The sequence below is a fragment of the Hypanus sabinus genome, chromosome 1, assembly GCF_030144855.1.
Source record: "Hypanus sabinus isolate sHypSab1 chromosome 1, sHypSab1.hap1, whole genome shotgun sequence".
Taxonomy (NCBI): domain Eukaryota; kingdom Metazoa; phylum Chordata; class Chondrichthyes; order Myliobatiformes; family Dasyatidae; genus Hypanus; species Hypanus sabinus.
Genome location: NC_082706.1, coordinates 186,204,692 through 186,221,696, shown reverse-complemented (window position 1 = coordinate 186,221,696; position 17,005 = coordinate 186,204,692). Strand labels below are relative to the sequence as shown.

At 40.9% G+C, this 17,005-nt stretch overlaps 1 protein-coding gene across 3 annotated transcripts in view; it reads right to left on the bottom strand.

The window, feature by feature from the left end:
- zfhx4 (zinc finger homeobox 4) overlaps positions 1–17,005 on the bottom strand; it is a 268,897-nt gene that overhangs the window by 21,057 nt on the left and 230,835 nt on the right. For all 3 annotated transcript variants that reach the window (XM_059983216.1, XM_059983231.1, XM_059983225.1), the window contains one exon: positions 1,027–1,147. In XM_059983216.1, the coding sequence (XP_059839199.1) occupies positions 1,027–1,147 (121 nt within the window). The remainder of the gene's footprint in view (positions 1–1,026; positions 1,148–17,005) is intronic.

Here is a 17,005-nt window from a genome sequence, read left to right as displayed (position 1 = left end):
ACAAATTCCAAACATTTTTGAGCCTTTTGCTTTGAAGTCTCTCCAGGTTTTGGAACAGGACAAGATTTCCCACTATTAATTACTGGATTACTCAGATAATTTGGAAAGTACCAAGATACGCCCCTGAAGAGCTGCAGGAACACAGAAAGTGAATTGGTCAAATGCCAGCACCTCTTTTTCCCTAGATCACCATTTTTACAGTTCATAGTCAATTAGCTCAGAGCTTGAGGATCCAGCTTCTATCCAAGATTACAATTCCACTTGAAGGGTAGAATACCTATTTGAGAATATTTAATATCCATAGAAGGCTCATTTTACCATTTCGTCCACAAGACTCCACTCTGTGCAAACACAGCAAGCCTGCAGCCTAAATGCAGGTAGTGCTCGGTTTAGGTAAGGGTTCTGTTCCTGAGAATAGTCTATAAATCAGTTTATCTGTAAGTCAGAAATGTCAGATTTCTAGACTAACCAATATCAAACCTGTTATATTCTTTTGTTTCTTTGAACAATCGCCTAACACTGCCCACAATTAAACTGATGGAATAAGCTCTGTATTGAGTCTTTTTGAATACCATGGGACATTTTACTATTATTATTGCTAGCTTAAAAATACTTCAAAAAATAAGAATTTGCATAAATTCATATTTCCATAAGGCAGGTTATTTGCAATATAGAGAGACCCTGTCTTTAAATTAAGGAACCTTCTGTGAAATACAACCATTTAAATCAGTTGCCTGGTAGAATGATATGAAGATATTAGTGGCCTTTGATCCAGGCCCTCGATTATCTACTTGTCCCTTGGTAAATGAAGCCATCTCATATGGGGAACATCTGCACGCACCTTGTTGCAATTGTCAGCAGCGGAGCCCATCTTTTCCCATGTAAAATAAGTTGTTAAAGCACGTTTGAGAGATCAGTCAGTTAGGACAAATTAATTTAGTATTCAAATCATCATTATACCAGCTGGGTCATTTATTACACAGCTCTCACATAGAAAGCTTGCATCCATTCCATTGCAATGCTTACCCAATGCTTTACATGATTCTTCTGTAGGTGCTGTTGCAGGATTGCTAAAGAAACCTTGCAGTTTGTCCAAACCAGTTGAGGGCAATATGCTGGTGGAGATCATTCCATCTGGAAGAGACACCTTTGAAAAGACATGAGACTATGTAATATATCAACATGAAGACACTACACAAACAATTGTATTTATTTATAGAAAAAAAACCTATTTCATCTGGATGGCACATTTTTCTGTATATCATTCCATGCATTCTTTTTATCAAAGTGAAAGCAATGAGCTTTGCCAGTAGAAATTATGGAGAAAATTCCATTTATTAAACTTTTATGTAAAACTTTAACCAAAAAAAGTAACTTTTGGACTTTATATAACTTGATGGAATAATAGCAACTACAGTTCCTCTTCCTTAAGTATATAAGTATATGGTTTCATTGCACATCTGATTTGCACTATTACTTTTTAATGCACATTTTGTATTTTCGTGTACCTCAATGCTTACATTTTGTATTTAAAGCATATATTCTGACTGAGCAACCTTGCAACAATAATTTCCTTTGGGATAAATAAAGTTTTATCTTATCTTGTCTTAACAGTTCGAATAAATGAGCTAATTTTAGCTCCTTTATTTCCCTTAGTATGGGTTGCATGAAGATAGGCAAACAGAAAGAAATTTGCTTCTGCCCATTTAACGCTTATTTTGACAATTAATTTCTACCTTTTATAAGTGGGATGCAGATGATGTGTAGGGATGGGGTGGGGGAGTGTTGGGAGAATAGGTTTATGATGTAAAATAGCATTTTTTGTGGTAGTAGAGGACTCAAAATGTCTGTTGCAAGACAATGATATTAGAGTGAGAATCAGTTCCCATATGACCAGGAGGTGTAACATCTTTTTGTTCATAAGCCACAACATTAAGAGGCCTTATATTTTTCGCCTTCTGGAAATACTGTTGCAACTGTAGCAGGAATCAGAGCAATTTTTCATTCTTTGTTTTGGGAACTGGACAAGGTCTTTTTCCTTGGAAAAAGTAGTAGTGAGCTGCTGCCTTGAACTGCTGTAGGCAGTCCATGGAAGGGAGTGGTGTTGGGTAGAGTGTTCCAGGAGTTAGACCCACCTTTTACTTGCTATGGTTTCACTGGTTCTCGCATAACTGATTATCAAGTTATTGTCAATCTTTTGTAAAGGTTCTTGGAAACCCAATTAGGAAATGATCCTGCCTTGTTAGATACTAGGTCAGCAAAGGGTGGTTGCCCAGTAGCATCTGGTTTCAGCACCAAAAGCTATGTGAAGCCTGTGCAAAGAAACATCAGCAATCTACTTAAATTTGTCTCCCACTTCCTTTCAAGAACACTGCTCTGAAACCACTTCTGTCTGCGTTCTGTCTTATATATACCATTGCTGCTGCTTCTCATTTAATCTACTGGTTTGAATTTTGTTATGACATTCGTAAATTCCACTTTGTCAACTACCCTTTGAATGTCTGGAACCACAAGTCAACCAAACCAGTTCTACTCTTCCGCTACGATATCAAAAAAATCCAACCCAAATTGTTTGACCGCACAATTTCCCTTCAACAAATCTTTTACGGCTGTCATGATAATGTATCTGCTCCCATGCTTTTGGTTATTGCCATTAATACTTCTATTACCTTTGTAGGATTCCAAGTATAAACATCAATTAATTACACCTCGATGTTTAGATCTAGGATGACGGGGTGGATATACGTCTCTACCAACGGAGGTTTAAGGTGCTCCTTCCCTCCACAGTCTGCAGATCACCCTTGGGAGAAGTGCAGCACCTGCTTAGCACCCCCACCCCCCACCCTGATCAGTGAAGACATAGCAGCCGGTATATATCACAAGTCCTGGTTATGCGACCATTGACGCCAGTCAGTCAATCTCTGAAGTGTATTGATAATGGTTGGATCACCTGTCTTGTAAAGACACTGTCCAGAAGAAGGCAATGGCAAAGGATTTCTGTAGAAAAATTTGCCAAGAATGATCATGGTCAGAACCGTGATTGCCCAGGCCATACAGCACGGCACATAAGCTTCAGATCAGGCCATTAACACAAAATGATATGTCCAGTTTCCTTCTTCATAAATACTAACCCAATCTACTGAGAGTTTTCTATATATATTTCATATTTCTATTTTTTTCTTAATCTTCATTTTTGCTTGTGGATTCTTAGTTTTGCATTTCCTTTTTCAAAATAACTACCTTCTATCCTTGTTATAGGGATACCCAGTTTAAATCAATTTCCACTTATTTTCTGGAGCTTTAGGAAACTGGCATCATGTACCTTACTAACTTTTTAATTAAAGCCCATGTTAGCTCTGTGATTTCCTCTTTATAACTGAAGAGCTGCCATTCTTATTCTTTGCTGAAATTGATCTCATTAGTAAAAAATAAAAACAGGTAATCTAATAAAATCATACCTTAATGCTTCAGAAGTAGCCCATACACCACCAATACCTTTGCTAATTGTACTGCTAAAATGTGCAAAGGGCTATATAGAAAATTAAATTATTTATGATTATTCAGCAGCACCAAATTTCCTCTCCGATATGGTTTAATATATACGCAGGGATCATGTCTTAATTTTATGAACTGCACCCTGCATGAACTATTTTTGTTTAGATTTTTGATTTATGAAGAATGTGAAGCTAAATTTATTAGAGAACACTCTCAGTGGCTACATAATTGGGTACAGTAGTGGGACCCAGTGTGGTCTTCTGCTGCTGTAGCCAACCCACTTCAAATTCTGATGTGCTGTGCATCCAGAGATGCTCTTCTGCATACCACTGTTGCACCGTGTGGTGATTTGAGTTATGGCTGCTTTCCTGTCAGCTTGAACCAATCAACAATTACACCAGTGCCCAAGAAGAGCAGGGGGAGATGTGAGTCTACAGAGATGGAGTGCTTTGAGAGGTTGGTTATGGCTAGACTCAACTCCTGCCCCAGTAAGGACTTGGACACACTGCAATTTTCCTATCACCACAATAGGTCAGTGGCAGACACAATCTCCCTGGCTTTCCATGTAGTCTTAGACTACCTGGACAATACAAATACCTATGTCAGGATGCTATTTATAGACTATATCTCAGTATTTAACACCATCATTCCTACAGTTCTGATTGTAAAGTTCCTGAACCTGAGCCTCTGTACCTCTCTCTGCAATTGGATCCTCAACTTCCTAACTGGGAGACTACAATCTGTGTGGATTGGAAATAACATCTCCACCTTGCTGCTGATTAACACCGGCACATCACAGGGATGTCTGCTTAGCCCACTGCTCCACTCTCTCTACACCCATGACCGTGTGGCTAGGCACAGCTCAAATGCCATCCATAAATTTGCTGACAATACAACCATTGATGACAAAATCTCTGGTGGTAATGACAGGAGTGAGATATACCAGTTAGTTGAGTGATTTAGCAACAACTTTGTACTCAATGTTAGCAAGACCAAAGAACTGATTGTGGACTTAAGAAAGGGCAAGACGACGGAACACAACCCAATCCTCATAGAGGGATCAGAAGTGGAGAGAGTGAGCAGCTTCAAGTTCCTAGTTGTCAAAATCTCTGAGGATCTAACCTGGTCCCAACATATTGCTGCAGCTATGAAGAAGGCAAGACAGCTGCTATATTTCATATAAATTTATGAAGATTTGGTTTGTCACCAAAAAACACTTGCAAATTTCAACTGATGTACTGTGGAGAGTATTCTAACTGGCTTAACTGGCTGCATCACCGTCTGTTATGGGGGAGGGGTGCTACTGCACAGATCGAAATAAGCTGCAGAGAATTGTAAAATGAGTTAGCTCCACCATGGGCCTCTGTTGCATCCAGGACATCTTCAAGGAGCAGAGACTCAGAAGGGTGGTGACCATCATTAAGGATGCCATCACCTTGTTGCTACCATCAGGAAGGGGATACGGAAGCCTGAAGGCACACATGCAATGATTCAGGAACAGCATCTTCCCCTCTGCCATCCGATTTCTGAATGGACATTGAATCCACAAACACCACATCACTACTTTTTTATTTCCTATTTTTGCACTACTTATTTAACACACACACACACACACACACACACACATATATATATATATATATATATATATATATATATATACACACACACACATACACACAAACTGTGATTCAATTTTTTCTCACTATTATCACATAAATCATTGCACTGCTGTCACAAAGTTAACAAATTTCATGACATTTGCCAGTGATATTAAACCTGATTCTGATTCTGAACCAGTCTGGCCATCCTCCTCTGCCCTCTCTCATTAACAAAGCATTTTCACACACACAGCTGACCTGATGCTCACTGGAAGTTTTGTTTTGGTACTTTTTTGCATCATTCTCCATAAACTCTAGAGATTGTTGTGTGTGAAAATCTCAAGATATCAGTAGTTTCTAAAATACTCAAACCACCCCCTCTGGCACCGACAATACTTCGATCACATTTCTTCCCCATTCTGATATTTGGTCTGAACAACAACTGAAGCTCTTAACCACATCTGCATGCTTTTATGCATTGAGTTGCTACCATGATTAGATAATTAGATGCTTGTATTAACAAGTAGGTGTACCTAATAAAGTGGCCACAGAATGTGAAGTGACTTGTAATAAAAATTTCTTTGCCTAAAGATGAACTGTTTGAAATGATGTTATGTATAGTATATGGAGACACAGTAAGTGCAGATGCTGTAACATAGAGCAAAAAGCAAACTGTGGAGGGCAGGAATTGCCAATGTTTCAGGATGGGACCCCGGAGCAAGATCTGATCTGAAACCTGGACAGTTCCTTTCCTCTCCACAGATGCTGCACAACCCACCATATCAGTTTCTTGTAAGCACAGGCAAACACATTAACATCAGCGTGGTCTTATAAATTATATTAAAGGCCTATGCCTACTAATATTTTACTAATTATTAAATTTTATTGGTGATTCAGAAATTACATTAAAATTCAAGATCAAGTTTTATGTCATAGCCCAAAGATTAAAGTTGTAAAACATGATGGAAAGGCATATGCTTCATTTACTTGAAAAGGATATGTAATCCTCCTTAGACAGGATTGGCATTCATTATCCTTGAACAGCTAATGCACATATGTTCTAAGTTTATTGAAATGAAACAGGGGGCTGAAATTCCTTCAAATTAGGTCATTGTGGAAAATGGATGAAAGCTGGATTGTACCACTAGCTCCATTTCTTCTTTTATCTCTTCTCCCATGTAAGCACTACCAAGGACAGTGAGTGGGTGTCGGGCTGGCCTTCTGAGCAATCCTGCCACCAACTTCCTCTCTTAGATGCACTACCCAAGATTGCCCAGTGATGTCAGGTTATCGTTGTGCTAATGAGGCAAAAATAATGAGGGACTTAATGGTAGCCAGTTGCCCTTCTAATTCTCCCTCCTCCTTCCAGGGCCTCAGTTTCAACTCAATTGGTGAAGAAAATAATTTTTATAATTAATAATTTCCCAGTTTATTTTTAGAGCCTTTCTTGTACAATATTGGCTATCCTCCAGTCTTCTGGTACCTCACCTTTCACTGAGGTTGATTTAAATATCTCTGCGAGGGCCACGGCAATTTCTGCATTTGTCTTCTGCTGAACGCAAGGGAACACCTTGTTAGGCCCCGGGGATTTATCCTCCCTAATTTGCCTCAGGATAGCAAACACCTCCTCCTCTGTAATTTGTCCAGGGTCTGTGAAGTTGATGCCACTTTGCCTCACTTCTATAGACTCTGTGTCCATCTCCCGAGTAAATACAGATCTTTTAAGATCTCCCCCACCTCTTTTGGCTCGACACATTGATTACCATTCTGGTCTTCCAGAGGATCAATTCTGTCCCTCACAATCCTTGTGATCTAAAATTGCATAAGAAAGCTGATTCATACGTCACAAAGAAAGCCTTACCTATCCTCAGAGAATAGTCTCAACCTGTTTTAGGTGAAAATAAATTACTTTGAATTCAGCGGCTGTTATTTTGCTGGCACACAGCGCATGACAAGGCCCCATAAACAGCAATGGGATAAATGGAAGGTTGCTCGGTTTTGGTAGAGTGGATTGCAACCTGTACATCCCTGAGCTTTACTTAGTACCGTGAGATCTATATAAAGTCCATTTCAACATATTGAACAGGCATTTGTGGCTTTGGTGTAATAATTCTGCTAAAGGACAATTCTTCAAATAATAGAGTACTCCCATTGCGCTAGATTATCAGATTAGTGTCCACAACAAATCCTGGAGGGAAGCATAAAGGCAAGATTAAGAGCAATTCAACCAAATTGATGTAAGAAAACATCCAGACTATGAGAAGAGTATGAAAACAACTCGGTACTATATATTTTATGCATGTAATTCTCTGTGACTGCTTAAAAATCAATACAAGACTGAAGATGAGGTGAGGCTCTGTGTCTATTATAACTTCTATCTCCCAATTACTATTTTTAAACAACTGTCACAGAATTGGAATATTGGAGATGACAGGTTCATAGATGATGTTGCAATTCACCCCAAAACTAATGCCATGTAATTGCCCATATATTAAAATACCTACCTGTTCTTCACGTACTTCTGCTGGATGGTCGAAAAATTAATCCCTTTTACACTGGAAAATGGTGCTGCTCCGTTTAAATAAGTTTAACCCAGAACAGAACAAAATGCACCCATTTCCAGTCTACCTCATATGAAAATTTGATCCCTAACTTTCCATCATGTCTCGGTGCAAGTAAAACATACTTCAGGCATACAACTCTCTCAACAGTAAAGGAAGTGTTGCTTTTCACATTGTTTGTCAATGATTTGGACAATGGAATTGATGGCTTTGTGGTAAAGTTTGCGGATGATACTAAGATAGGCGGAAGGGTAGGTAGTGCTGAAAAAGCAATGCAATAGCAGCAGGACTTAGACAAATTGGAAAAATGGGCAAAAAAGTGGCAGATGGAATACAGTGTTGGGAAATGTATGATAATATATTTTGGTAAAAGGAAAAATAGTGTGGACTGTTATCTGAAAAGAAACTGGAGTCCTTGCACAAGGCTCTCAGAAGGTTAATTTACAGGTTGAGTCTGTGGTAAAGAACATAGAAACATAGAAAATAGGTGCAGGAGTAGGCCATTCGGCCCTTCGAGCCTGCACTGCCATTCAGTATGATCATGGCTGATCATCCAACTCAGAACCCTGTACCAGCTTTCTCTCCATACCCCCGATCCCTTTAGCCACAAGGGCCATATCTAACTTCCTCTTAAATATAGCCAATGAACCGGCCTCAACTGTTTCCTGTGGCAGAGAATTCCACAGATTCACCACTCTCTGTGTGAAGAAGTTTTTCCTCACCTTGGTCCCAAAAGGCTTCCCCTTTATCCTTCTGTGACCCCTCGTTCTGGACTTCCCCAACATCAGAAGCAATCTTCCTGCATCTAGTCTGTCAATCCCTTTAGAATTTTATATGTTTCAATAAGATCCCCCCTCAATCTTCTAAATTCCAGTGAGTATAAGCCTAGACAGTCCAGTCTTTCTTCATATGAAAGTCCTGCCATCCCAGGAATCAATCTGGTGAACCTTCTTTGTACCTCTATGGCAAGAATGTCTTTCCTCAGATTAGGGGACCAAAACTGCACACAATACTCTCGGTGCGGTTTCACCAAGACCTCGTACAACTGCAGTAGAACCTCCCTGCTCCTGTACTCAAATCCTTTTGCTATGAATGCCAACATACCATTTGCCTTTTTCACCACCTGCTGTACCTGCATGCCCACCTTCAATGACTGGTGTATCATGATACTCAGGTCTCATTGCACCTCCCCTTTTCCTAATCGGCCACCATTCAGATAATAATCTGTTTTCCTGTTCTTGCAACCAAAGTGGATAACCTCACATTTATCCACATTATATTGCATCTGCCATGAATTTGCCCACTCACCTAACCTATCCAAGTCACCCTGCATCCTCTTAGCATCCTCCTCACAGCTAACACCATCGCCCAGCTTCATGTCATCCTCAAACTTGGAGACGCTGCATTTAATTCCCTCGTCTAAATCATTAATATATATTGTAAACAACTGGGGTCCCAGCACTGAGCCTTGCGGTACCCCACTAATCACTGCCTGCCATTCTGAAAAGGTCCCGTTTACTCCCACTCTTTGCATCCTGTCTGCCAACCAATTCTCTATCCACTCAATACCATACCCCCAATACCGTGTGCTTTAAGTTTGCACACTAATCTCCTGTGTGGGACCTTGTCAAAAGTCTTTTGAAAATCTAAATATACCATATCCACTGGCTCTCCCCTATCCACTCTACTAGTTACATCTTCAAAAAATTCTATAAGATTCGTCAGACATGATTTTCCTTTCACAAATCCATGCTGACTTTGTCCGATGATTTCACCTCTTTCCAAATGTGCTGTTATCACATCTTTGATAACTGACTCTAGCATTTTCCCCACCACCAATGTCAGACTAACCGGTCTATAATTCCCCGGTTTTTCTCTCCCTCCTTTTTTAAAAAGTGGGTTACATTAGCCACCCTCCAATCCTCAGGATTGCAAATGCAATGTTGGCATTTATTTCAAATATTTTATATTTTATATAGAATATAAAAGCAAAGACATAATGATGGGGTTTCAAAAGACACAAGTCAGGCTACACTTGGAGTATTGTCAACAGTTTTGGGCCCCATATCTCAGAAGAATGTGTTGTCATTGGAGAGAGTCCAGAGGAGGTTCACAAGAATGATTCTGGGAATGAAGGGGTTAACATATGAGGAGCATTTGGCAGCTTTGGGCCTGTACTCACTGGAATTTAGAAGAATGCAGGGGAATCTCATTGAAACCTACCCAATGTTAAAGGGACTAGATACGGTGGATGTGGATAGGATGCATCCTATGGTGGAGGTATCCAGAACTGGAGGGTACAACCTCAAGATTAAGAGATGACCTTTTAGAACAGAGATAAGGAAGATTTGTTTTTAGAGAGTGGTGAATCTGTGAAATGCTCTGCCACAGAGTGTGGTGGAAGCCAAGTCTGTAGATATATTTAAGGCAGAAGTTGATAGTCTCCTGATTGGTCAGGGCACCAAAAGATATGGTGAGAAGACAAGTGTATGGGATTGAGTAGGATCTGGGATCAGTCATGTTGGAATGGCAGAACAGACACGATGGGCTAAATGGCCTAATTCTTATAGTCTATATAGTCTAATTCTTAATGTCTTATAGTCTAAACAGCAGTGTGCAGTATGGTTTTCAGCTTCACTAGTCTGAATAAGAACAGGTCTTGCTCAGGGGGGGTGTCATATTTCATTAGCACTATTTTTCCTGGAACTTTGGGCAGCACGGTAGTGTTGTAGTGTTATGGTTAGCACAACTCTATATAGTACAGGCTGCTGCTGCCTGTAAGGTGTTGGTACATTTTCCTTGAGACTGTGTGGGTTTCCTCAGGATGCTCCGGTTTCCTCCCACAGTCCAAAGACATACTGGCTGGTAGGTTAATTGGTAATTCTTAAGTTGTCCTGTGATTGGGCTAGGGTTAAATCGGGGGATTGCTGGGTAGCGCGGCTGGAAGGGCCTATTCCACGCTGTATGTCAATAAATTATTACTTCAAAGGACAAACTGACAACTGAATTCCTTGCCCACCTCCCCAAAACGCTCTGCAGCTTATTCTCAGCACTATTTCTCAGTGCTTATTCTAAATTCTGCTTGATTTATAAAACCACCCTCTTGGTGTCTTTAACAACATTTCTGCCTTCACAACTAAACCCTCTTTGGGGTTTGCCTTGCTCTTGCTGGATGACAAGGTGGATCAGAAGATGACATCACAGGCAACTATGAAAACAGAGAAGGAAGCACAAGGTCATCTTATCCACCTAGAGCAGGGGTTCCCAACCTTTTTTATGCCATGGACCAATAACATTAAACAATGAGTTCGTGGACTCCCGGTTTGGAACCTCTCGCCTAGATGTTCTGAGGAAACAAGCCATTCCTGGACTCTTCTGAGAGCCATTGGTCTTGTAGGGAGCACTTCTCTGTTAACCGTATCATACCACAATCTCAAATGTTTATGCATTTATCCTCAAAATCATTCACTCTCAAATTCCTGGCATCAGGGTCATTCTGTCATTCTAGGTTGCTACCACGAATCTAATGTATATAATAAACTTTGCTGTATGGCTCATTCAGGTGGTCACCCAGGAAGACAAGAGCGGGCAAAGGAATGCATTGCTGCAGACTTCACAAAGAGGTAAGAGGAGTTAAAGAAAGATTAGCCTTATTTGTCTCTACATACAGCAAAATGTGTGAAGAAACTGGAGCAACTGGAGGAAACCCACATGGGTGGTCACAGGGAGAAAGTACAAGCTCCTTACAGATAGTGGTGGGAATTGAACCCTGTCCTTACGGCTGGCTCTGTAAAGTGATTTCGCTAACCGCCATGCCACTGTGCTGCCCTAGAAGACAAGCCACATCAGGTATTGCTCCTTGTACAGATTGCTCTGGAATGAGTGTGTGGAAGAATCTGCATGGTTCCCTTGCACAGAGAATATTCTCATGCAAATAATGTTGTCAATCATCCAGTCGAGGTTTCCTTGCTTGGGTGCTCTGTCCCTCCTCTCTGTTCGAACACTGCACCAGCTATTCTTGAATAAGCAATACTCTCCAGCATTTGGCCAAGTGTTGCTGAAGGACTAGGGAATAATTCTGTTGAAAAGCATGCTCTGAAACATGCTACGTTGGGAAACTTGACACCTCTGTTTTGTACACCGCACAATCGTAATGAAATTTACAATGTGTTAGAATGCTATGCGGCTCTGCTTAAGCACAAATATAAAGTACAAGAGGCTCATCTGGGCTAATACATCCACACGCTTTTTAATGCAGTCTCTGACATTTTTTATCATATTGTGAAATTCAAGTTATTTGAGCCCTCTTCCAAATACCCCTTTCCTAACCTACTTCATTTCTGGAGCAACAAATTCTAAGTTCGTTATCCATATGAAAAGTCTAGATTTTTTTCTCTCTTCTTGGCAGGGTAATCAGTAATTATCACAATTTCCTTCTCTGCTATCCTGTAAATATCAGATTTCACTTTTTTCTTCTCAATATAAGTAACACCACTGTAAACATTTACCTGCCATGAAAGACCAACTGTGGCTTTGCCAAGTACTTTGATTCAATTACTCCAGAACACCAGTGTGACAAGGCATTCTACACAACCGTGTAGCGTGAGTAGAAATGCTCAGGGATAAAGGGGAAAGCATGTGTCTGGAGGCTAAGGGGGTAGAGGAGGTCCTGGAGCAGGTTGAGGTTAAGAAAGCTTCTGAAAAGTATTATGGTAGATAAGTCACTGGGGCTGGAAGGAATATATGCCAGGTTACTACAGGATACAAAAGAAGAGATTGCTGGGGCAGTGACGATGATGTTTGTGACCTCCTCGGTCACAGGATTGGAGGATGCAGATGTTCTGTTGCTCCAGGAGGGTAATAAGGATAATCTTGGGAATTATAAACCAGTAAGTCATATGTCAGCGGTGGGAAAACTATGGGGAAAGATTCTTAGAAACAGAATTTACCAGTATTTAGAGAAGCATGGTTTTATAAAGGATAAGTCAGCATAGGTTTTAGTGGTGGTAAAACAAATTGATGAAGGTAGAGCGGTGGATGCGGTGTACTTGGATTTTAGTAAGATGTTCAACAAGGTTTCTCATGGCAGGCTTATCCAGGAAGCCATGAGGCATGGGCTCCAGGGAAACTTGGCTGTGTGGAATTGGAAAATGGTTTGCCCTCAGAAGGTGGAGTGTGGTAGTAGATGGAGCATACCCTTCCTGGTGAATAGTGGTCTTGCACATGGAACTGTTCTGGCACTCCTGCTCTATGTGATTTTTATGAATGACCTGGATGAGGAAGCAGACGGGTGGATTAGTAAATTTGCAGATGACACAAAGGTTAGAGGTGTTGCAGATTTTATTGTAATATAGACAGGATGCAGATTTGGGCAGAGAATTGACAGATGGATGTTCAGTCCGGAGAAGTGTGAAGTGATTAACCTCAGAAGATTGAACATAAAGCCAGAGTAAAAGTTTAACGACAGGGTTCACCACAGTTTGGAGGGATAGAGAGTCTAAGTCTATAGGTCTTTCAAAGTTGCTGCACAAGTTGTTCAAGTCCAAGTTTAATTGTCATTCAACCATACATGAATACCCATGAATACAGCCAATTGAAACAATGTTAACCCAGGGCCAAGGTGCAAAACACAGTACCAACAGTCACACACAGCACAAGGCACACAGAAGGTATCAGTAAAATATAGTCACACGAGAAAATATATAGTCCAAGACTTTCAGCCAATGAACGCTGTAGGAGTCCGTAGTTGAACACATCTCAGCCTGAAGAGTTGACTGCTTACTCTTTTCCATAGCTACTGCCTGGTCTGTTCAGTTCCCCCAGCATTGTGCGTATGTTGCTTGAATACAATACTGCTCGTCTTCTGCCGAACAAACACTGGAGAGCAGCACCTAGTCTGGCTTGGGTGCCGAGCCACACTGCCTCTGGTGAAGCACACCGGCTCCAACGCCTCTGTCCTGGGTGGCCGTAGCCAGAAGACACTGCGGCTTGAGACCTAACACTCACTACAACCGAGACCACACAGCTCCCCTGCCGTCCGTCAATAAATCAGTGAATTAGACTTCCAGCATTCCAAACAGGGTCTTGCGATCACAAGGAGAGTGACTAAGACAATCATTCGCTGTTGGACTGCACACCACCTTCATGCACCAACTCCTCTGATGCCTCTCTGACTCAGGCAGCAGCACAATCCACGTTAAGTCCAGATCCTTCAGTTTCTCCATGAACAAGCAACTCGTTGACGCAGTGATCATAACAATTATGTTCAAAAAGGACAATAACACCTCTGGTTGACCCTGTAGAAGCTGCTGCGATCAAAAGCATGGCCGTCTTACTGGAAGTAAGTTGATAGGCTGGTTAAGAAGGCGCATGGTGTGCTGGCCTTCATTAGTTGAGGATTGAGTTCAAGAGCCATGAGGTAATACTGCCGCTCCATAAAACTCTGGTTGGACGACACTTTGACTATTGTGTTCAGTTCTGGTTGATTCATCACGGGGAAGGATGTGGAAGATTTAGAGAGGATGCAGAGGAGGTTTACCAGGATGCTGCCGGGATTAGAGAGTTTTCTTATGAGAAAAGGTTGAGTGAGCTAGGGTTTTTCTTTGGAGCAACAGAAGATGAGAGACAACTTGATAGAAGTGTATAATATTATTACCAGCATAGATTGAGTGCATAGCCAGCACTTTTTTTCCCAGGGCGACAATGGCTGATTGCAGAGGATATCTGTTTAAGCCTAGTGGAGGGGAGTTTAGAGGAGATGTCAAAGAGAATGGCGGGTGACTGGAATGATGATGGTGGTGGCGGCTTTAACAGTGACAGTTAAGGTAGGCACATGAGTGTCGGAAAAATGGAGAATCAAGTACTGTGTAGGTGGGAAGGGTTAGATTGATCATGAAGTGAGTATATTGATTAGCAGAACATTGTGGGCCATAGGGCCCATACTGCATGCTGTATGTTTCTATATTTCTATGTAACACTGGACATTTGCAAACAACAAGGAGATTTCTTTCACTGTGAGAATTATCTGAAATAGGATATAATTTTCTCAGTGACTTGTGTTTCTTACTTTTCCCTGGTTATTCCCCTCATCCATTTTCTTATCAGAGTCATACTTTATTGAAAACACCCCAAAGCCCTACCCCATTTTTAGGTTTCACTCCTCTCATTGCCTTTCTTCAAAGCAGTTAACACATAATTTCATCATTTATGAACAGACTTGGACTTCCTTTCTAAATAGGCTGTGGGTAATAATGATCTATTTTTGAGGAGTGGGTATATTCAGGGCCACAATAACCCAGATAAGAGACTATTAGTCACAGCCTCAGAATAGAGGGACATTCATTTACAGCGGAAAAGAGGAGGTATTTTCTTAGCCAGAGGGTGATGAATCTCTGGAATTCGTTGCCACAGATGACAGGGGAGGCCAGGTCATGGAGCGTATTTAAGGCAGAAGTTCATAGATTCTTGACGAGTCCAGTTGTGAAAGGTTATGGGAGAAGGCATGAGAATGGGGTTGAAAGGGAAATGGAACAGCCATAATGAAATGGTGGACCAGACCCAATGGGCCGAATGGACGAATTCTGGCCCAATGTCTTATGGCTTTATGGTCTTAAAGTTTTCTACAAAACAATCATATAATTTGTACTTAAGTTGCCAAACAGAGCAAAATAAGAATCCAAAAATTAGGTCAGCCCATACCAACCAATTCTTTGTGCAACCATATTTTCTGCCATTTCAGTTGGTATCACTTTACCCTTATTTCTACCAAAATCCATTTACTATACTTAAGCCAACTGCTGAGAGTGTCTAGATTTCTTTGATTGCTATGTTTTTTTCTTACAAGTTGGCCTGCCACAGTGCTTGATCTTAGGAAATTTCATATACAGTGCCTTGAAAAATAATTCAGTCCCGACAACTATTTTCACATGTTACTGTCTCAGTTTTTAAATTTAATACACATTTAAGTTGGATTTTTGAGCTAACCTACAAAATGCAGTGCATCATGTCAAATCAAAAGAAAAATTTCTAAATCTGTCATCAGCTTACTAAAAATTAAAAACCAAAATTGTGAGACTGAAAAAGTATTCATCCCCTTTGTAATTACTATGCTAACTTTCTTAGGTGCAATATAATAGTGAATCTGTGGAATCCTCTGCCACAGACTGCAGTGGAGGCCAAGTCCATGAGTATATTTAAGTTGGAAGTTGATCGTTTCCTGATCAGTCAGGGTTTCAAAGGATATGGTGAGAAGGCAGGTGTGTGGGGTTGAGTGGATCTGGGATCAGCCATGATGAAATGGTGGAGTTGACTCAATGGGCTGAATGGCCTACTTCTCCCGTATCTAATGGTCTTATATACAGTGTTACTTTACCAACTCACCCAATTTGTTGATATAGAAAATTGGAGGCTCACCTGTTTTCAATGAATTCATAAGAATAAATAACCCCATCTCTCAGTAAGGTCCAACAACTTGGTAGATTTTCAACAGACCAAACCAAAATTAAGATTCCAGGGCATTCAAGACAAGGTGGGGAAATGGTAATAGAAAAGCACAAATCTGGGGTAGGGTACAAGACATCTCAATGGCACTAAACATACCTTGGAGCTCTGTGCAGTCCATCATGAAAAAGTGGAAAAAATATGAAACCACAGCCACACGGGCTAGATCAAGCTATCCTTGTAAATCTCCAGAACAGAATGGCACCAACAATCATTTTGAGTGAGCTGCGGAAGTTAATGGCTGGAACTGAAGATGAAGTTCATGGCTCCACAATCTCTAAGGCCTTGCACAAAGGGGTATTTATGGGAGAGTGGAAAGAAAGAAGCCCTGGCTAAATAGAACCATAGAACATTACAACACAGAAACAGGCCTTTTGGCCCTTCTTGGCTGTGCCGAACCATTTTTCAGCACAAAAAAGGGATATCCTTGTTTATAAAGACTGCAAAGCTTCACTTAGAAGATACTGTACAAATGTGGAAGGAGGTCCACACTGCACATCAGTCAGGTAACACCATCCCTACTGTACAGTATGGTGGAGGTCGCATCATGTTATGAGGATGTTTTTCAGCAACAGGGACTGGAAATCTGCTCAGAACTGATGGGAAGCTGAATGCTGCTAAATACAGAGAGATCCTGGATAAAAACCTGCTAGCCTCTGCCAATCTTACTGGGAGGAAGCTCATCTTTCAGCAGGACAACAACCCAAACCTCACTGCCAGAGCAAATTCAGTGGTTTCAAATGAAGGTAACTGATGTCCTTGAATAACCTGGCTCAGCTTGAGGAGCAATGGGCAAATCTTGCTCCATCACATTATGCAAAGCAAGTAGACACATGTACAAAAAGACTA